General features: G+C 35.7%; 1 protein-coding gene across 2 annotated transcripts in view; it reads left to right on the top strand.

Annotated features, from left to right (window-relative positions):
- PRKN (parkin RBR E3 ubiquitin protein ligase) overlaps positions 1 to 23,613 on the top strand; it is a 711,187-nt gene that overhangs the window by 342,633 nt on the left and 344,941 nt on the right. For both annotated transcript variants that reach the window (XM_032102474.1, XM_032102475.1), the window contains one exon: positions 161 to 276. In XM_032102474.1, the coding sequence (XP_031958365.1) occupies positions 161 to 276 (116 nt within the window). The remainder of the gene's footprint in view (positions 1 to 160; positions 277 to 23,613) is intronic.

The raw sequence follows: 23,613 nt of genomic DNA on the forward strand, positions 1-23,613 counted from the left end.
TTGCAAGGGATCCCTTGTAAACCTTTCCTAATGATTGTCCTCCTTTGCTGCTGGCAGTGGTGATTTGTCTGTTCTCTCAAATGTCAGTTACCCAAAGATAAAGGAAGGACATGAGCAGCAGGTATGTAATCTTCTCTTTATCTCTCCTTCAATATTTCAGGAGTTTTACTTTAAATGTGGAGCACACCCAACCGCTGACAGTGAAACATCTGTGGCTTTGAACCTCATTACAACAAACAGTCGCTGTATCACATGTATAACATGCACAGATATTAGGTAAGTACAACAAAAACTGTCAGAGATGTACAGTCTCAGTGCTTCTCAGTACTTATAACTTCCAAAGAGCCTCTTTCTCTTTGTTCATTTTCCTTTTTAAAGGCTGGGCTTTTTCCCTGGTAACATGGTGAAAAATGGGTCATATTTTCAGGTGTGCTATTTGTTTTGCTGGTAAAATTGCAGTTCATATTTTTGTACCTTAGTCATATTGCACGTGGAAATCTGACTGCTTAAGCTCCAACTAAAACCTGGAGTGCTCAAGATAGTGGCATAAATGTGTAGATACTTTCTGCTAATATGTATTCAAGAGCCAGGGAAAGAGCTGGATTTTTGAGGGGGACAGAATGTTCCTGAAGAAATTAACTTCTTGGTGTGTGCTCTGTAAATCAAAGTAAAATGCATCTGTTCTCATGTTTGTGTTTACTGTAGTTTGAAATGCTGTAATCCATCTTTGCATGTGGTATTTGGGCACATACATTCAAGAATATCCATTTACTTGCAAATGCATAGATTAAAAACCAATTGCCCGAAAAGGACAGCTACCACTGTAGTGAAGAATTAACTGAAACACATTTGTCTACTGATTAGGAGATATTTTATGTGAAAGTGTAAAGCAAATTGAGAAATGGTAGTTGTTGGTCAAAAGAGAGAAATTGGAAAGGACACTTGAACTCTGTACTGATTCATATAGTATGTCTTCTGGAAAGAGCTGCTCTTGGAAGCATCCTTTCTGGTATATTTTCAAACTGGCTCCTGGGTACAGATTAAAAAAAACCCAAATATTGGTCTTTGTCAAATTGGTACATCAGCATTTTGCAGCGAGGGTGCAGACTCAGCCACTCAAAAGTGGCTGGTTCTCCTGTCCCTTCTAAAAATTCACTGGGCAAGGGGAATGATTTGGCTTACTGAAGTGCAGACCCCTAGTGTGTGTCTGTACTGCTAAATACAAGAGGGCCAGTGGCTGATCCCTGATCCCAAGCCAGATGGAAATGACTGACAGATGTCCTGCACAGAATTGTGTAACCTAGTGCTTTGTCATAGCCAGCTTGGGTTAACTGTGAAGCTGAAACCCAAAGGCTCATTGTTGAAACTAGATCTGCCGCGAAAGTATACTTTTTATCCTAGCAGTAAGACGGAATGGAAAAGGGTTATTCGTGTCCCAGTATTTCCTGTGTAGGGCTCAGGAAGCATCAGAAGACCTAACTGAACTACATGAAGTACCACAAAGGGGTAAAACTTGCTGAATAGCTGAGCTTTTTGGGATAAACAGCACCTATCTCTGGGACCTGTGTCCACCAGGATTATCAAGAACTCTAAGTATTTCTAGACTGCAGGAAAAGTTGTCTGTCCCTGAGAATTTACTGTGTTTTTGTTAAGGTCTCTTCCTAATAAAAAAAAAAAAAAAACCAGGACAACCATAAAAAAAGAAAAGAAAAAGAAAAATTAAGGAAAAAAACTTGTCTAAAATCCTCTTTCTGGGTAACATTAAAAGAAGCATAATATAAGAAATTTGTTCTGTTTCATCATGTCAAAATATTGATACACATTTCTATGATAACTCTAAATTTTTGAGAATGTATCCATACATTAAATTCTGATTATCTTTCAGAAGTTAGATTTTTTTTTTAAAGCCATAAAAGCCTACCATGCACTTTTGTGTAATACTAGACATTTGTAGGTGATACCAAAACTCAAGATACTATTTTATTTTTTGTATGGCAAATTCTGAAAGTTGTTAAAATAGAATTTCACATGTATCTTTGGGTGGGTGAAATAATTTTCCAATTAAAGCTGTGCAAGAAATTGGTTTAGTTTCTGATTTTGTCTTTTACAAATTGCAGGGATGGTCAAATGTAAGTCTTTGACCATCGGAAAGAGCGAGAGATCACACAATGGAAACATTTATCAGTTATGAAAAGGACATTGTAAAATCTTGGGCTACTTTAAAAATCTCCATTGAGGTTTTTTGAGTTTCTAATTCCTTTCTCTAACCTAACATTCTTTTAATATTTGCATATAATTCCAAGAAATTACAGAAATAGCCATAATGTTTTTACTTCAGTTAAATATTTAGGTGATTGTACTGGCAATTACTTTCTAATATGCTTATGCAGTTGAAAAGTAGCATTGAGGGCACTCTGCAGTTTAGAGTAGTTTGTGAAACCTACCTTCATCCTTCTGTAGCATTCATGTGAAAAAGAGGATTAACTGTGTTCCGTCCATTAGCTATTGCTTTATGTTAGCTTCACTATAGTACTAAGAGATTTTTGTGTGTTCTTCAAAGTAGATTTTTCTTCCTTTTTTTTCTGAAAAAAAACCCAAACCAACAAGACACCAAACAGGAAAATATGACAATGAGGTACTATTTGCATTTTTCTTAAGTATTTTTGTTTGCAGCAACATATGCCGTATCTCTAGGTGTTTTCATCAATATATCATTGACAGTCCACCACAGGCAGAGCAATTAAATTCCAAGATTCTTGGCACAGTCTTTGTATGGCTTTAGCAAGGTTAGCAAAGCTCCGTAAATTCTTATTTAAAACAGTATTGTACACTGTTGTACAGTAAAAATACAAAGTGGAAGCAATGTTGGTCTATTGCCAGTTTTTTATTCTCAAGTTTACATTAGATACACTTAGTTTGTCTTAGGTTTATATTTTAAATAAATATTTTCATGCAGGTCTGGCCACCAGAGTGAAATAGTTGAAAGCCAAACACCCTTGTAGGGCTATGCTAAATCCACAGGCAGTATTCTATGTAGTGTAATGCCTTCCAATGCATTCTGCTTATCTACGGTGGAGTTAGTGTGAATTGGCAGCCTTTATGCATTTATTTTTTGCTGTAGCATTCAAGGTGATGGTTTGCTATTCTGTGTCTTTGAAGAAGCTTTAATAGGTTGAGCAAATGGCTGAAAGTTGAAACAAATACTAAAACTCTGCAATCCTCGAGGGAAGATCTGCTTTTGTCAACTGTTTCCAGTAGAAATAACATCAAAAGGGGTTAGGAGGACCCCAGGGTACCCATAAATCAGGCTCAGGAATAACAGCAGTTTTAAGCAGTGTAAAAATAAAATGTGGAGAACAGAAATGCCTCACGTCATCTTTCACAAACTCGGTAGGGTTTTTAGCTTTCAGCAGATACAGGTAAGTGTAAAAGATATATAGGACATACTGTCACTTAATAGGTAGAAAGAATTCTCCAGAAGGAGAAGTATTTGGTGGTGTTATCAATTTTTTTTTCTAATCTAATAAATCCCTGCTTCATAGTCTTGAACAAAGGAATGTTTTGCTTTTTTAAACAATGAAATCTTTTATATGTTTTTCTCCTATTTGAACTTTCTAATACTGGAGTTGAAAGCAAGAACTTCTGCTAGAGGTGATAGTGTGCATATGCTAGTTATTCTTCAAGGGTAACTGTGATGTCATGGCTTTGTCATAGTTCTTTTCTGGCAAATCAATTCAATGTGACCACATTAGAATCCATGGGCAGGAGAGTAATGGAGAAGGTCAGTACTTAGAAGGAAAAAAGTGAATGTACTATAGGAAGTCCTGTTGGAAATTCAATGGGCATCTCTCTTCTCCTTCAGACAATAAAGAATAAATGGCTGCATTTGACTGCAAATAACAGTGTGTTAATCTGGTTTGGGTGGGATTACTTTGGGCCTCCTAAGCTTCTCACTAGACCTTAAACAGCCATCTTTTTCAGTCTTTTTTTTTTTTTTTTCCTGAAGTAAAAGTACAAGTTAGAAATTTTTTCCCTCCAGCAGCAGTTAGTGACATTCTCCCATCACTCCTGCTTGCTCATTTCCTCGATTGTAGAGTTAGGATTGAGACTGATGAGTTGTTTGGTTTTTTTTATGGGGTGGTGTCCCTACATTGGTAAGGGATAGAATTGTTTGCTTCTCAACAAATACATATGTGAATGATTTTCTGTTGTGGCTTTTACCTATGGATTTTATATGCCAAAAGAAGACAATCTCCCCAAGTTTATTATGAAGATCAGGGTTTTTCTAATTTTGTATTTTGATCTTTATGATGTTATTGTTGATACAGGTGTTCCATGTTCCTTATCGACCTACATGTTGTACTGTATTGTGCATTAATGTTCTACATTGCATTGAAGTAAAATATTTCTTCAGTTACAGTTTAAAATATTGTTTAAAGACACCTGAAATAATTTGCCTTACCTTTCTTTCTTCTTGTAAAAGATATATGGTATTAATGCAGTCTGGGTTCCAAAAAAAAAAAAACAAACTGGAAAGAGTATCAGAAGAGGAGTACAGCATTGACTATGACAAGAAATAAATGAGGTAGAAGGTCAGCCATGGTATTCAAAACCTTTACATTGCAAATAATTCCAGAATCTTTAGTTGGTTATTGGAATCTAATGCTGCAGCTGAAGAGACAGTTTGCAAAATTCAGTTTTTGATAGAGAGCCACCAATTAGCTCAATTGGTTAGAGCATGGTGCTAATGCCACTGTTGTGGGCTTCATCCCCTACAGGCCATTCACATAAAAGTTGGACTTAATGATCCTTGTGAGTCTCTTCCAACTCAGAATATTCTGTGATTTGTTTGAGCGCTGTTCACATTTGCTTAGTGAAAAAGCTGTGCTACAAATTTGCTTCAGGTCACTTTTGCTGTTATTTGAAGAGAGTTTTACCAAGGACCTTCTGTTGTTTTCTAAGATGAAAATACAGACCATGTCCATTAAAAGACATTACCCATGTGATGTTTTCAGAAGAATAAATAGCACCTTATTTTAGCCTTATACTTGCTATTTCTCTTTGTTTCTGGGGCATAGGATCCTAAATTTACCCCTTGGGCCATTATAATCCAAACAAGTTATTAAATCTATATTTAGCTATTCTTTTTTTGAAGTACTTTTTCCCCTCTCGGTGACCTATCTTGATAATGTGGTCTCTGCTCCAAATCTCTGTCTGTTAAATTCTGTTGTCCTTATAGACCTTGAGTAGCTCAAAGAGGAGTGGAAAAAGATTGCGCTAAGAATTAAATCTACTTTGTCTAAGCACTATGACCATCAGGGACAATGTTTACTGCTTTATTCCCTAATGTTTCTTAAATTAATGAGATTTCTTAAGAATCACTTATTTAAAGTAGGAAATTAGATATAAAACTAAGAACTGTTACTAATTGATTTAGAGATTTTTTTTTTTCTTTTCCCCTATAAGGTAAGCTATAGAATACTCTTGTTACAGCGGTAATATTTGAGTTCTGATACAAGCAAAACCTTGCAGAGAAAACCTTTTGCTGAGACTTCTGTTGGTCTTTTGAAAAGTGAACCAAGTCTAATAATGCCAGTAAGTGACCTTCATTTCCTCTGAGATGCACACTGTGGACTTCAGACTTAAAGACTTGTACCATGGGCTACTGGAAGAGATGCCTTTTGCATGAAATTCAGTTGCCTTAACCTTTCTCTTGAATTAGAATCACTAGTATTCAGCAGCCCCCTATGGCAATGACAAGACAGCAGTGCAGTTCTTACTGCTTTGTCTCTGAATCTGGTAAGATCTGCACTGCAACTGCATCTCAGTGAGACAGCTTCCAGCTTCAACACATCTGGGAAGAGTACATTGGCAAAGCTATTGCACTGTCACATTGTACATATCCTTTGCCAGCAGGGGACAAGTGATGATTTTATGCAACCTCACTTGTTTCCTTTGCTGAACAATAAAGCATGAATTCCCCTTCATCTGGGAGAAAAAAAGCCTGTCTACTTTTCCTTCTTTATGATGCAGAGGTTTTTTTCTATGTTATTCCTTTGCTTGGCATATATGTTAGTGTACAGTTGACAGAAAGGACAATTGGAAGGGAATGTTTTAACTGCCTGCTGATTTTTTTTTTTTTTTTTTTTTTTTTTTTTTTTTTTTTTTTTACATTTGCCCATGTGTTTGTGAACTTAAATATAACTGCATGTGGTATGTCCATGCATGTTTGAAACAGCCATGGGTGAGAATTTTTATGTCATGAGTCACAAGTGAATTTCATTTCTAATTTGAATTTATTTCAATAATGTGCATCTCCTGATCCACGTGGGATGAATTTCATTTTGTATTTGACATTTCACCTGAAGCCTACAGATTGCAGAACATTATCAATAGGCTCTCTATTATATGTTGTATCTTCTCTGCCATTCTAATCTATGGCATGATTAATACAGTGAGCTGTTTTTGTAGACCTCTTCACTTACATATTTTATTCATGTTGCAAGACACAAAGACTTAAAAGTTTAAATGGTTTTAGATTAATCAGTAGTTTTAGTGTCAGGTATCCAAGTGTAACATATCCAAGATTTCATGAACCTCACTTCCAAAATATTCTGAGGAAACCTGAGTATGAATACTTGCATATAACCGATGAAAAATGATAGCTAATGAACGTAATTTTGCTCAAGTATTGTTAATTTAAATGTTAAAGTTAGAATTTATTTGCAATGTCCAAGAAAAGCAGAGTAGCAAATGTTTCTGAAATGTTATTCTAAGAGACTCATTTGAAACTTGCAAGCTCACAGTTTCTCTCTTGCAAAGACTTGCAAACCTTCTTCTCTCATAGGTGTTTGCAGGTTCAGGTGTCTGGGACTTTCTTTTCTTTCTTTTTAGAATTAATTGCTTAACACAGAAGGCAAAGCATTTTCATCTCCGGTTAGTTTTGCTTCAGGCAAGGTTAGTAATAGCTGAATATTTGCACCATCTGGTAGCAGTGTAGTGACCTATGAGAATTGTTATTGGAGGCCACAACCCAATTGTTTTTGGAGAGAGATCTTATTGCAAAGGCGCCATCACAGGTGCTACTAATTAGCAAGCCTCATCATTTCAGCAGAGACCTGAGGTCTAAAGGAACAAGGTGAACAAATTGCAGAGATCTTCCTTTCAGGTCTCAGCTGAGGCATCATGGGAAGGGTTTGGGGAGGACCTTCAGCTGTTGCTCTCTGCTGAACAGCCGGTGGTTTGGCTCATCCTGCACTTCAGTAAACTGAGAGCTGCTGCACCCTTGCCTTCTGTTGTCTCTGACTTTCTTTTATCATATTTTATAAGTTTGCAACAATAAGGAATTGAATTTGAGTATGTGACAAATGAAGAAAATTTTACAAAATCAAGTGCAACAATGAGAAGTCTGTCCTATAAAAAAATTCAATGCATTAATATTTTTAATGAATTGACACTTAGCAACTAACATTTGATGTGTCATTAAATGAATCACTGATGGAAGATGGGAGACAGATAAACATTCTTTGGAAACAAATTTAGAGTAGTAACATGCCTTTGTGTGAAAATTGCTTTCAAATATAGTTCAGGCAAAGCATTGTATTTTGATTGTGTATATACACACAAAAATATCTGTACCCATATGAATTGATAGCGTATGTGAAAAAAAGTAATGTTTTTTAAACTTATATGTATTAATTTATTTCTCTAAGAAGCTGATTTTGTGAAAAATATGCTATGCTTACCATTCCACACACACTTATGTACTATTTCTACTGTATCAGGGCAGATTTGAAATCTAACACATCCCTGACAGTCCGTAGAATCAAATGAGGAGTGTACTTGATAGATAATGCCAGCTTTTCTAGCCATGACCCCCTCACAGCCACTCTCCTGCTTGGGGGCAGAACGACTCTCTCCTGATAAATTGAACAGCAGCAGAAAAACTCATTTTTCTGCTTAACTGAAAGAACTTATCAAAGGTGTGAAGGAATCATGGTATGGAGTGTCTTGGCTCATTTTTTACAGTTATATATATAGTTTTGTACATATAGGTTTAGATGATTTTTGGTGTATGTAAGTGTTTTTCAAACAGCCACTGCTAGGAGTGTTTGAAACAATTACAATTGAATTTTATTTCTGCAATGAATTGGTTTAAGTAATGGGCATTTCTAATGTCACATGAGAGACAGTACATCTTCTCAATTTAATTTTCCCAATTTCAGTTTTGTCCAAATTGTCTTTTTTAAATTCTTTATTTTCAGAGTCAGAGAGAGAATGATTATATGTAGAAGAGAAACTATTTTATTTGCTACAAGGGAGTATCTATTTAATTGTATTTCATTTTGAGAAATTCATTTTTAGTTTATACTCATCAGCTTTTGTTTAAAAAAAGAAGTGCATTCCACTAGGACAAAAGAAAATGTGAAGATACAGAGAACTCGATGAATAGAAAAGTATGCACAGAGTGTAGGCTGTTATTGAAGCAAAAGTCAAATAAAAATAAGTAAATTCCTAAACACTCCTATGAAGGGTATCTAAAAATGATGAATGCTAGGTCCATTAAAGGCTAATTTTTGGAAGATTACTTTGTTAGACAATTTTTTGATATGGAAGAAACAGAGCTCCTAAATCTATTTCTGACAGAATGTCTTAAGGAGTAATTTGTTAGCATTTACATTGATAATTGAGTAATTCTTTTAGGATGCTGTGCCTTGGATAAAATCTTATAGAAAAAATTTAACTGTAGTTTTAGATACACAGAAATATAAATGTTCTGTATATTTAGCTTTATGAAGCTCTATATAGAAAAAAGTTACATGGGCATTTACTTTCCATTACAATTTATATTTTCTAGGTTATTTTTGAGTCATAAAAGATCATTTCAAGCTCATTGACATCTGCTATAGCAGTATTGTCAAACTCTGATCATTATAATTTAGCAAGAATTGGAAAGCAGGCAAGGAAGGGAAAGGATTTGTGAAAGACGTGGTTGGCTTTTACAGCACAGAGAAACAAGAGTGAAAATATCCAAGAAATAATGAAGCTGCCCAGCAGCAAAAAAACTAAATATGCACACAACAGAAAAATTTAATCTGCAGGAACTTAGGAAAAATTGAAAGTAGTGGTACTGGACGAATGTACCAGGACGTAATTTCTGAAACCAAATACATGAAGGACTATAAATAAGGCAGAGAACCTGTCATAATATATAGAGAACTTTATTAAATGTTACTTGACACTTCATAGAGTCACTTAATGATCTAATATGGAACAATGACTCTTGTCCTGGGTAATGTCTTGGAGAGCCATTCTGTTCCTCAGTCAAATAGCTCCATAGGAATTGTTGTCAGATTTCAAAAATGCCTGATTCCAATAAACATTTTGATGGAATTTGATGGCAAGTGTTTACACACTGCTTTCAATAGATGTCTGGGGCAAAGTACTACTCTCAAATTCTATAATCTTATTTTTGATGTGTATCACATTCAGGGGCATATGGGTACAAAATGTTGGGAAAGCAAGGGATGGATTCAGGAATATGTTGGAGAAATATGTTCATTTGTATACATATAATAGATAGGGACACTTACTGCTTTATTTCTCTCTAAACCATGTTTATGGTGTATAATGAATTGTCATAGCAGTGTACTGACTGACGTCAATATAAGGAAAATATTTCACATATTTGCTGTTGACAGTTTGCAGTGAGCATGCAAAGCTCTTGGTGCATTACAGTCTTGATGGAACTGTAATGGAATTTTATAATTAGAATTACTTTTTTCTTTTTAACTTAGCAGCTCATGATCATTGATAGCTCTCTTCCCTCTTAATTTCTTGAATGTTGTTAAAGGTTGCTTCTGAAGGCGAGATAGTTTCTGAAGACAGTCTTAGAAAGAGTCTGTTATTTATTTTGTTCTGTAAGAGAAACCACTAGGGTTCTAAATTTTTCAGATCTTCAGAGAATTGCCTTCTTCCCCCAGATGAATGTATTTGTATAAATTTTCATTTAGTAAACTTAACTATATGTTTACTTTAAAACAGCAATTTAAAACCAGTAAATTATTGCAATAACAGTATCATTGTTGTATAATGATAAATTATAGTAAAAATGTTAGTGTAAATTGTGCTGTGATGCACTAGGTTCTTTATCAACTAAGTTACCAGGACAATTAAATTTTCCTTATAAAGGGAAAATACAGGGCAGGGTCAGACAGGGACATAGTAAATTCAGTCCCATAGCGAAAAATAGACAAAATTCAAGTTAAATTGTTAATACATAATTGTTATGAACTTTGGTGAAAAAAGATGCTGATTTGCAGTGTGGTTTGAAAGTGACAAGAAATAAATCATAATCAAAATCAATCAAAATCTCTTAAGTTCAGTCAATATCTGTGACATGTTAAGGGAGCTGTGTGCAGACATTTGAAAATGGATCAAAATGTACACAGTTAAGGAAATAATAATTTTCCCAGTACAAGTTTGTAAATGGTAGTGATACTGCACTGGCATGTCAATGTAAGAATACTGCAAGAAAAGTGGCACCAATAAAACCACATTTTAATATTTGTACAAACTCCTATGCTAAGACTTGTATTTTCACTTGACATGTTTGTTTTAGTTTTTGTTAAAGTGATTCCATATCACTGTGCACTGAAATGCAGTAAGCAGGATGAAAACAAGTACATTTGTCCATCAAAAGTGATTTTTTTTTCATAATATTTCTCCAGTTACACTGACACACCTTTCTCTTGCAGAGAAAATAAGTCTTAGAGGTGATCTCTAAAGATTGACTGTGACTGTGGTTGGACATGCTCCTGAAAGAGTTCAGTGTTGGTGCAAAGTGATTAAAATAGTAGAGAAAATGTGCTTTGCTAGATAGCAAGATAAGGGGAAAATGATGCCTGTTCTACTGAAGACGTGAGTTAGCAGAAGTGTTGCTTGTTTGTGCAGAGATTTCTGAGGTTTTCTACAGCAGCAAACTTTTACAAAACCCTCCTCTCAGTCACTTTCAGTTTTGTTTCCCTTTAAGGGTACATACTCCTACGTGTTTGTTAAGTAAAATGGAACTTTGATTAATTTTTCATACATACTTATGTATAATACATATGTTTATATATACACATTATTATGTATATGTACTTGTTTCTTTCTTTTTTTTCCCTTTCTTCTCTATAAGCAGTCATCAGTTATTTGAAGTGCATTACATTTACAAATGTTTTCCCCCCACACCATTCTTATTTCACTTTGCGCAGGAGACAAATCTGCCCATATTTGTCGTGAAAGTAGGAACCAGACAGTGCTCTTTTGGCATGCAAATTTCATTTGCATTTTGCAAATTCCTCTTTCTTCTTTTTTTGTTTGAAGCAACAAAGAGAACAGTCATAGCACTTTCCATAAGGTATGTTCTCTGTACCCACTAAATGCAGTGTCAGCCAAACAGCTGCCAAGAAAAGCAGGACCAGCCCACCGGTATACACAGTGCAGGAGAGACGACTGCACTCAGAGATGTCACCTCTAGGAATCTGGCCAGCCTCTTTGGAAATAGGCTGATGTCTATCTTGAACTGTACTCAAGAGCAAGACTATGCCTTCGGTCCCTGGGGATTCTCTAACCTTGCTGGTGTTTATTGGATTTCCTGACAAAAGAAGTTACATTTATTCACTTTTGCTATATATGCTTCAAAAGGTGTCAGAGCATGTGCTCGTCAGAAAGCATGTGGTGAGAGTGATGCTGCAATATGGTTCAGTCTGGTTATATAAATATAAAACAGCTTCAGAAAGTCATTTATTCAGTTCAATGCATTTGTAATTTAATTTTGTTTTTAGAGTGAAATACCAAAATGAGAGAAAAAGCGTTTTAAAGACCCTCATCATTGAGATTTTGAAAAATAGCTCTTTTTCTGTTGTGTCCTTCAAATAAATCTATAATTTCAGTCAAAACAGTCATTATTGTTTTGTGAGGACATATTTATGCACGTATCTGCTAAAGTAATTGTAATTAAAAAGACACTTCTCTCAGCTTGGCCCTTTAGACTTTGATTCTGCCAACAGTTTGTCGGTTTGGGTATTTTTTTATTATATAAAGTGTTTGCAGGTTAGGACTTGTGTACTGCATAACTGCAGATCATTTTCACATAACTAGAACTATGACTTTTCCAGAAATAAGTGTCTTCTACAGATGCACAGCCTGTCCCTCTTGCATTCAGCTGTGACCTTGAAAACTGATTAACAAAATTGTACTCTAAGGGATGCAAGGCTTCGCATAAAGCGAGTGAAGCATGTACAGGCCCTTGAGGGGTGCATAGAGTATCTCATAGACTCTAATGGCAATTCCTTTCTCTTTTAATGCTATCAGGTGATTCTGGCTTGAGGCAATCTGTAGTACTTCTCTCTTTATTTAACTTTTGTGCCACAGATTTTATGAATTATCTTATTACAACCTCTTTTTCATGTTTTAAAGACAAAGTGCTTTATATGTCTGGTGTGCTGTGTCTTCTTCAGCTACTCAGATATTTTGGGTTGTTTTATTGATTTTACAAGGTATAAACTTTGGCACAGTAAGAAGATGAAAAGTTAAGTAGAAGTATGATTACCTAAACCTGAAAACAAAGTGGTACTTGTGAAGAGCATGCAGAGTGCCCTGGATTTAAGAACTCATTTCCTTCAACGATTAGGACTATTTGAAAATACACCATTTGCTGCATTCCCAAAAGTAGCACATTTATTGTTGTTTAGTAACATTGGCAAGCTGTGAAAACCTGGTTTCAAAGTTAATTTATTAATTAATTAAAGGCTTGTAAATTATTGTACTTTTGACTTTCTAACTCTCTGCATTTGTATTTGAATTATGTTTTGGTTAGTGAAACACCACCTTCTCGAAGTCTGAGGATTGAGAAATAAAATGCAATTTAATACATTCTATACATCCCTCTCAATCCTGATGCCAGTTCTGGTGTCTTTAAAGTCCAATTTGTATTTCATGAACAGGGATGTCAGGTACTGTTTTAACAAGTCATTAAACTAGAAGAAGACATTAAAATGAATTTTGCTGGTGATAAGAACAGAGGCAAGACTGAATCTAGTCTTAAACATCTCTAATGTGCCAAGGTACAGACGTATGAAATGTAGTGTTCCCCCCACCCCTGCTTTTTGTGTTCCTTGTTAAAAAAACTCAGTACCAAAATAGGAGACATTTTTGTTGGTTTTTGTCTCTCAAAGTTAATGCATTCTTATTTCTGAAGCTAGAAAGAGTGGGGAGAATATACAGATATTGTTTAGTGTGCTACAAGTGCTGTACACCTATGAGAGGTGATGGCTTCACATGCCACTGGGGCAGTGTGGCCACTTGGCAACTTCTGCTCTGGTTGTAATGCATTTCCCTATCCAGGACAAAGACATTGAATCTCCTGAGAAATTTTTTTCCTCTGATATCTTTCATTTAATAAAAAGTGTTGTTTATAATAGCAAGGAATAAAATATTTCTATAGAGGTGTCCTTATTGTGTTGATAGGGTCTCTATGGTGGTTTGAGTTTCTGCAGAACATTTAGAACCAAACCGTGACCTCATCTCAGTACACAGCTAAACCCATGTTTAGCCTGCTGCATCTGCATAATCCCTTCAAAACCAACAGGATATAAATGCAGGTGTATGTGCTTTGCTCAGTCAGAGCCTAGACTCATCCAGTCTAATCATTCTGCCCTTTCTGAATGATACCCTCACATCTAAGAACTAGTCAAGGAATGTCTTTAATGAGTCTCTCAGTGTGAGGTAGGATTTATAATGCTTTTTATCACAGGAAGCAGATCTAATAGTGAATATTCAGGGGGTTTTGGCTTTATTTTTGTGAGAATAAGACATTTCTGAAAATGTCTGCTGTCATGAGAATGAATATCACTGGAGAGAGCTCTTTTCTCAACCATTTGCTGTTTTTTCTGATTATCTGTGCTAATCTGTATGCATAAAAAAATGTATTTTATATTATTTATCTTTCACTTTGCTGTGTATCTTGATGCCTTGTAATGACCCCCTGTTTTCAGAGAGATATTTATGGTTTTGATCATATTGTCTGAGCCTTTCCTGTTTTCTAGAGAATGCATTATGCATATTTGCAGTTCGGATGGTATTTATCTAAGGGTTAAAGTATTAACACTAGTAATAAAACATGTTAAAAATATTTCTGATTAAAATGGTTACTTTTCTCAGCATGTTGAGCAATATTCTTGGCCTTTCAAGATATGTTACAAAAAAGTGAGCATTCCTTTGGATTCTAGTTGCTGATCAAGAAATACGATACTATTACTCTTTGTGTTCCTTTCCTTTTTTTTAGTTTATCTGTTCTTTTCCAAATGTATGAGTATGTTATTTTTTCTTTTTCTACAAGATTCATAAGATTGTATTAAGCTCCTAAAGAAGCCAGGGGAATATCCTTTGAACTCTTTTCTTCCCTTCTCTCTTTCCTTCTCCCTGCTGTGTTTAACAAATTCTGCAAAGATTTTTTTTTTTTTTTTTTTTTAGTTGAAGGAAAAAAGGAAAGGGGGAAGAAAAAGAGAATGAAGGCTTTACATTAGATCTGCCAAGAATGTTCAAGAGGTCATTTTTGACACCAGCAAGCATCTTTACTTCATTATTTTATTTTAAAAGAAAATTCTTTTCTAATTGTTTATACAAGCAGTAAGCCATCATGTAGTTGAACTGTACAATAAGAAGATATTTTTACAATTCGGTATGAAGTGGATTGGGCAGTATTGCATTGACCTCAGTTTTAAGTACTAATGTTATGTAATAGTTTGTGACACTTGGGCAGAATATGCCATTAAAATGGCTATCTTAAAATTTTCCGCTTAGCATTTACTGATATCTGTCTTTTTGTTTCCCATATGCATGAGTGAAAAACATCCTACAGGTAAAAAGTTTTATTTTCAGAATTGGGTTGGTTTTTTTTTTTTAACATTCAGTTGCATTTTTAACATTACATGGCAGTTTTATTTATTTTATTTTAGCATGGTTTTTCCTACTGTGCATATAATCATATGCCAATGAAAGATTGATTCTGCAAAGCTGTGAGTACTCAAGTTCTAGAACAGGATGTTATTTAAACATATGCTTGACTTTGAACATGTGAGTAGTGGCTAAATACGCCAGCAGAAGAATGCTTATTCACGTTAGCTTTTTTTTTTTCAGTTTGTCCCTTACAAATCTTTTGTTCTCTAATGGTTAGTCTTGTTAAGGTTAGGTCACAATATCTAAATTTTGAGAGCCCTGAACAAAGGCACACAGATACCATAGGAGGTGTTTGCAAAATCTCAGTAACTGTCTCAGGGTAACTGTCTGTCTCGAGGTGGATGAGTTTCAAGACCTGAGGCAGACAAAGAATTACCTTTTTAGTGGTAATAAAGAAGTTTAAAATACAAAACCGTTTTGGGAACTAAAAATTGGAACCTTCCTTCCTTGGTTGGTTATTGTAGGTTTTCTTGTGGATGTTTCTTTTTAAAAAAATAACTCTTGGTCTCCATACACTGTCATGTTTTTTTGATATTTCAACCTTCTTTGCTACTCTATGATGCTATGCTTTTCTTAAGTTTAATTAGGGTGGGGTAGCAGTGCCAGTTAGTACAATAAGCATGAGGTCAATGATTTGTAGGAAAAAATGGTTATTTAACTAACAGCAGAAACCAGAGAAATAACAACTTGGTCTAGGCTCAGTTGCTGGTAGGTGAATTATTCTATAAGTATTGACATACAGTCCACTTTGTGCCTTGGATTTCTGAAAGGCTGCTTATGTTACTGGCATTGCAATAGCTGCCTGTGCAAAGTAAAATAAATAAATGAAGACTTTGCAAATTCAGACCTACACTAACATTTTTTGAGTGTTCAGTGCCTGTTGGCAAAAAAAATATCAGGGCCACAACAACAAAAATTTTTTAAAAATTTTGAACAGTATTGGAGAGCACAGATAGCAGGAACCACTGCACCTGTATGAGAATTCTTCAGGTACTTTGATACTGCTTGTGAAAACTGAGTCATTCAGTGGTTATGTGTTGAATATTGTGAGATGGAATGACTGCCTTTTGCACATTGTACAGTTGTTGTATACTGTGGCTTGACTGATGCTCTAAACATTCCAAACTTTTTATTGCAGAATGTTGTGCTATCTGGTTTGGGTCTGATTATGCCAGCTTCTTCCTTCATGTGCTGAAAGAAATATTGCAAGGTTTGCTTGCTTGCCACCTTCTAGATTTGACTTGCAGCGCAGCAAAATGAGGAAGCCTACCTTTTCTTAACTGTGGGTCCTTGGTAAATTATAATTTTCCCATGCAGAACAGCTTCTTCTTTTTCCATGTTTTGCAGATGTGAGAAGTTTGTCTGCACGGTTACAATCATTATGTGCTTTTTTTCATTTATGTGACTTTGCTGTTTTGCTCTGCTACCGGGGTTAGCATAAAATTGGCATGACTTCACTGAATCAGCTAACATAGGTGGCTTGCTGCTTGTAAATTGTTGGAAGAGGCAAGTAGCCAGCACAGCCAAGAATATGGTATATGTTCAGGTTCCAGAAAAATTTTTGGTTTTCAAATAAGGTTTGTCACTGTTAGAATTATTTCCTGGAGAAAATTAATATCTGGATAAAAGTTGTTAAACCAATCAATGTGTCCATAGAGCAGGATGCAAATAAGTGTTGTTCTCCCTGGCTTTAGAAGGTTTAAGGGATCTCTTCCCAGTGTGAGACTAGGAATAAAGTATCATATTTGGGTAAGAATGTTTCACTGCTGCCACGGTGATTTTGATTCTGAGTTTAAAAGCCAGTGCAGAGTTCTATAGGGTTTTTTGGTTGAGGGTTTTTTTGTTGTTTTTTTCTGTAAAAAGAGATATATCTTTTCTGTATTTTGATATATTTTTACCAGGAAGTATTCAGAAAATATTTGTCTGAAAAACTGTGACTCCTTGGATAAAATTGCTTACAATTTCAGGCAAAGAGATTAAAAAAAACAAAACAGTCAACACCACCATCCTTATGCATTCCAAGACAAAGAATTTTAAAGATAGTGGAAAGTTGTTTTCAATTATGTTTTTATATACAATTGACAGCTCATGGATTCAATACCGAGCAATCTAAAGAAAAATAAATTTCAGACCTTCATAAGTTTTAATTCAAGTGATATTATTTTTCTTAGCCTGCTTCACTGTTAGCAAGTTCTTGATGCTTTGTTGCTTATGTATGCTTATGCTTGAGTATGTTCTCCCTGTCTCTGCCAAGTACCTACCTCTCCAACTCATTCTACCATGAAAGTCCTGACTTAATTTCTTCTTAGATCTGCAAGTTTTTCCTTTTTATAAGCCACACCAGAGCTCTAGTGTATTTTTATTTGATTGGCAACCTTCAGTTTTGTTTGTTTGATCTAAAAAAAAAAAAAAGGCAATTAGAAACTTTTATAGAGTGAAATATTTTATGTGCTGATTTTATGAGTGTAGCTTTATTGTCGTAATCTTAAATGGGGATGACATGAATTTTCTCTGCTGGGTGAGTTATTAACAACTTCTGAACTCCTGCCTTCAGAATAATCTTTTTTTGTTAAATTTTATTGTATTCTGTTTTTCTAAATCTCTTTTAATGATGCCTTCTAGGTAAAGAGATAATTTCATGGGAACTTCTGAAAACAGAGCTTTGTGGCAGAAGCTTTGCTTACTTTGTGACCTACATGTATATTTTGGCAATCAAGGTTGTTGAAGTACTTTTGCCTTTCAAGAGAGTAAAATAAATAATTCACAAAGCATATTTTAACCGAATACCAAAGCAGAGATATATTTACCTTGGAATGTAAAGGCTTATTAAATTAAATGCCTAATAATTGAGTTTATAAAGTTGAAATTCTCATAGCTCTGGGATGCTGCAGCAGTGAAGGTAATGCTCACCAAGATACACCAGAAAAGCAGAACGAAAGTAGATTGGTCTCCTGCGACCATTTGTGTACTTCTTTACATTTTATCTGCACAGACCATTCTAGTGACCAGAATCACAGCCAGCTTAGTGCCAATTACAGAACTGTACCATTTGCTTTGTGCCATATTTATATCCCAAAAGTTATCTTTTCATAATTTCACATATACCAGGTGCTCAGAAAAAGGAAAAAAAAAAAACCCAAATAGCAAACCAAAAACACCCACACACAAAAAGCTCCAAACAATAAAACTGTTAAGCTTATCAAGATTACCTTTCCAGTGTAAGATTTTGCTGTAAGAAAGCCCCTGAGGTTTTGTCTAGAGTAAATGACTTTTGAGAACAGGATCTATAGAATGTCCTATGGAAGTTTGTATTCTACATCTTTGTAGGTTTTACCTTGAAGAATTTTTTTTTCATTTTTTATCCTAAATTTGCTGGTACTCCATTTTACTTAATTGTTTCTTAGTAAACAATATGTAATTTAGTTGTTTCCAAATATCAGTTGCCTGAAGAAGGACATATTTTGCAGTTGGCAATTCTCAGTCCCAAAACAATAGGCATGCTTTATTTTTAAACTATTGTCTGTTAATTTTTTATTCTTTATATCTCTCATTTACTCTACTTCTCTGGACTTGATTGAATTATTTTTATTTCTTGTCATCCTAGACTTTGTTTCTTTATTTATTTTGTTTTCTTGTTTCTCTACATTTTATGTGAGCTTACATTGTTGGATTTGAACTAAGAGTAGAATGCTTTGAATCTAGAATTGCATCCCATTTGTGGTTTAGTTACTGTGTGGAGCTCTATTTACCCTCAGTGCATGAAAATTATTTCCATGTGAATCTCCTTTTGCGTGTAGCATTTGGATTTGGGGCTAAGCTTGACCAACTGTTACCTAACAACTTTAAAAAAAAAAAATTATTCGTATTTCATTTGTTAGAGCCACAAAAATAATTTACTTTTCTCCAGTAAATATCTTCTTGAAGATTGTGCAGAGTCTGGCTTATCACTTTTTGGTACTTCATTACAATGGTACTTCACAAGAGCAAGGTTGATACTGGCCTCCTTTTCTTGACAGATACATTTGCTGACCAATATGGCAGGCCAAAATGCTAGAAGAGAGGTGTACTTGCACATCCAGTTGCACCTCCCGTGCCCTTTTCTTAAACAGTCATTTACTCTTTATTATGATGGGAAACAATAATGCGTTAACAAAACATAAGTACCTCAGATTAATCAGCTGCTTTGCAGGCAGACAATTCCTGAGTTCCCTGGGGTTTCTATCAGCAAATTGTCTAATGATGCTGATTTGCACAGAGCTCTTGTTTCAGCTGTAAATACCTGAATTGATTACCCAAGAGCCCTGGTCTCAGTGTAGCATTGTTTTCCTTTGTTCTTTATTATGTTAGGTATCCTGCATAGCAGGGGGCCTGTAACCATGGCAGAGTCACCTTGGGACTTCAAGTTTGGTAATCTAAATGAATTCTTTGTTTCTGTAAATTACAAACAGAACAACAGCAGCCTGTTGCCACTTTTATAAATGTGTGGTTTATCTGCCAATGAAATTATGGTGAGGGATAGATCAAAGTGAATTAGGAATTGTCAAGTGAATTTGATTAGTCATTCTGAGCTTTAATTTTGTTCCTTTTTCTCCGATTTGTGACACAATAACAAAACTAATGGTTTTGCTTTCCTTATGGCAAAAGCTGTTGACCACACTAAAAATTGGTTTCAGACAATGCAGCATTGACAAGTGATTCTTTTATGTAGACCATCTTGATAGCACACCCAGTGATTTGTAGTGCCCATGGTGCACTTGTATGTGGTGAGGTGTGAGCTCTGTCTTGTGTACATCTGCAGCAGTGCTGGCTGTGCAACAGAAGGTGTCTGCTGTCTTCTCATTCTTGCAGTAGGACTACTCTACTCACCCATCTCTTTTTCCTTTTTCCTTCTAAAATGGGAATTTCTGATTCAGACTCACTTTAAAGTGGCTGAAATATTCCAAGAAGCTATCAACATTTCTTTCTTTCCATTTTTTGTTTCAGCCTGTAATTATCGCTTAGCAAATGAGACCTCTTTACCAGGTGGTGTCTCTTCACCTTAAAATCATCTCTGGTAATAAATTATTTACCAGACAAAGCAATTATTTACTACTGAATTCTCATGCCTAGAAAAGATCTGAAAACAGGCACTTTAAAAGAAATATTCCTATGAAGATCAGAGATGAGAATAAAGAAAACCCATCTACATTTGGTAGGGAGAGCCAAGTCTCACAAACAACTTTTTTATTGTGCTGACCCAGATGTGCAGATAGGTCATAAAGATATGTTATCCAAGGGGAACTCCTTCCAGGAGAAGCAATGCAAGACAGACATGAGAAATCAGAGGAACTGGGATAAAATAGCAGGAGTTTCCAGTTGCTTTTGTCCTTTTCTTGGTATACTCTGAGGCTAGAATTCATTTATCTTACAATGAATGGAATGAAAAAAGGAAACATTTTCATTACTCCTTGTTGCTGGTATTGTTTTTCCAAAGCATCTGAACAGTCTTATACATGCTTCCTAAAACCAAGAATCCCCTGAAATTAATTTTAATAAAACATGAATGATTCTGTGAGCGGTACATTACTCAACCCTGCAGCGATAAATTAAGGACACACACCCCAAGGGGAAATCCTGCCTAAAACAATCATGTTCCCACAGAGTAGAAGTCTGAGATACTGGAACACTGAAATTGTGAGAAATTAGATCCTGATTCTACAAGCATATGTTAGCAACAATACTGCAAGTAGTCTCCAGTGGCTTTAACTGGGTAACTGCTTATCGCTGCTATAGGAAGATACACAGTCATGCCCTCTGTAGATATTTTTTCCAGACCCAGTCTCGGATGAATTACTGGCTTTTTTCAATGTAAATACTCATTTCATGGACAAGTGAGGCAAGTCAGTTTGCCTCCTTATTTCTTAAAAGATTAATTTTAACCATCCTGAATGACAGGTCCCAAGTTTGTCCTCTAGATGTGCAAGGCTTTTGTGCTTGCTTTTGCCTGCCTGCAAAGTAAACAGTGGCAAGAGTTAGTACTTAAGAGCATGCTGTGTTGTGTTATGCTTTATTTCATTTTTTCAAATGCTTTGTGGTACTTGACACAAACCAAACTACCATGCCAGATGAGCATTTAGTGCATCCATTTTATAGGCTAAAAAATTGTGTAACAGGAGCCAGAACCAACATATACAAATCTATGGGTTTGCAAGGGGGTGCTAAAGTAAGCAGCATGTGTTTGATAACTACTGAGCCCTTGAGGATCTTGTTTGCTCTCAAGGGGCCTAGAGATCTTCACAACCTTTATCAGATTATTTGTTAACAAAATGCTAATCCGCAGGCATTTCTACTAGTCTGGAGAATTTTTCCAACTGACACAGGGAATTGCAGAGTAGGGACAAAAGTCTTCTCTGGACTGCTGCTTCTGCTGGCAATCGGATTGAGGAACGCCTCCTGCCATGGTGCAGTGTGGGGATCCTGCAGTGGTGAGCTGGCAGGCAGCTGCAGGGCAGCTCCTGCAGGCGGCAGATGGCAAAGAGATCCAACCCAAGCTCTGGGCGAACTTCAGAATGCTCATTTTTGTCATCCCGCTTTAGTTTGGTACTTAGCTCCTCAAGAGAAATGTTGTCTGTGCCTCTGCCTTTGATTTTATCTACAACAGCAGTGTAACTCCCTGACTGAGGCATCTGGTTATTTCAAAACAACAAATGTTATTAACGTGGAAGTTGTGCTGTTGTTTTCTTATATGCCTCTTGCGGCCAAGCAAGGACTAACATGAATTTAAAAACAAAACAAAAAAAAATAAAAATCTAAGGGTGTTTAGTCCATCTGGATGCTCATAGAAGTTCTGTCTACAGCTTAAATATCAAGCAGCAGGAACAGAGAATGGAAAAAATATAACCCAAAATAACTCATTAAATGAAACTAGGTTTATTTCAGATGTATTTTCTGTAGCTGAATTACCTTTGTCAGGCTTTGGCCAGGATGGATCACAAGCACTTTTTCATCAGTGCCTTTTATTCCAGTAGTATCAACAATTGCTTGTTTTTCAAAAGGTGATACTGTTTTCGTAATTGTTACAGGCTTAGATATATATTTAGAGTCAAACTGGTTGTGTAGAAACAGGTTTCTAGGATTTCAGTTCAAGAATAAAATATGGGATACATTACAGTGTTTGGACATCTTCCTCATGCTGTATCTTAGACAGAAATGTTTGGTCCAAATTCTTCTTGTAATTTTTCCAAGCTCCAGTGATAGGCAAGGATTAGTTTGGCCCATGAAGACTATATGAACTAAAAGACATTTTTACATGAGAAAACAAAAAAGTGACTATACCAGTTGAAAAACTACTTTGATATTGGAAAACAGATTTTAGTACACTTTAAAAGTATATGTTTATTGAATTGCATTGGGAAGAAAAACATATTTTTAAAAGAAATACAAGAGAAATTATTTATGTTGTTTATACTCTTTCAAAGAACTACATATCATATTGAAATGGAGGTCAGGGAGTTTGCTGTCCTACCAGGAAAGAAAACAATATTCTGAGAAGAAATCTCAAGTGACCATAGCATATGGGCTGTTCACCAGTGAGTGTGCCAGGTTAGGCTTGGCTGCCTACCCATTATCACGCTTGTTCTTGTATCTGCTGCATCAGTGGAGCTAGCTTCTCTGGCAGCCCACAGCTGAAGGGTTGTAAACAGCAGCACAAAGTCAGGAAAGTTCTCTTAGACATGACTCTTTACCAATTAGTGTCTAAAAATACTCTTACTCCAACGTGTCAGGATTTCAGGTGGTCAGATGCTGTTCCAATAACCATGGTGGATGAGACTGAGACAAGTCTTCAGGATAAGTTAGCAGATGGCAAAGGAAACAATTAACTTTTTAATCTTAATGAACTCAGAAGCCTTTTTGCTGAGAAGTGTGTCTGTTTGTTGGGGTTTTTGAGATAGCTGGTAGCACAGTGATGTTGTGTCTTGTTAGGAGTTGGGGAGTTGAAGCTGCATGTGAGGCTTTAGGCTGCTGGAATCTCTGCTTGACAAAGAGGTTGGGTGCAAAATACTGCCGAGCTACTACAGCTGCAGTTGGCACACAGCATCCTCTACAGATACAGGCCAGTGTAGACCAAGGCAGAGTAACAAACTAGGAAGTCATTATGTCTGAGTTTATGAGGGCTTTCTGGCTTAGTTATGTGTCAAGGGTTCTGTGCCGTAATTGTTTCTTACATTAACCATGAGGATCCATTTAATGCTTGTTTCCAGTTTTGTACCTTTTTAAGACTGCCTTTTTTATAGTTATCATTTTGTGTATGGGAGACACTAGCAAAAAAATAGAAGCCATCCCACCCATTTAAAAATCTTTCTAATAATGCTATAGTCAGTAAATGTTGAGATGTCTGCATTTTCCTGACCTTGCAGGTGGCAGAAATCTGCTGTGATACTAGATGTCAGGCTAAAATAAGAAATAGAGAGAGACATTATTAGGACACAAATTGTGTGTGTTTTTACTGCTAGAATTTAATTCAGAAATACACTGTGTAGGCTTGTTTGTGAGACTCCAGAGTCTATATTAGAATATTAAATTTTATACTTAAGATTTTCAGGCTTAAAACTGTTCTATTTTACACATACT

The sequence above is a fragment of the Corvus moneduloides genome, chromosome 3, assembly GCF_009650955.1.
Source record: "Corvus moneduloides isolate bCorMon1 chromosome 3, bCorMon1.pri, whole genome shotgun sequence".
Taxonomy (NCBI): Eukaryota; Metazoa; Chordata; class Aves; order Passeriformes; family Corvidae; genus Corvus; species Corvus moneduloides.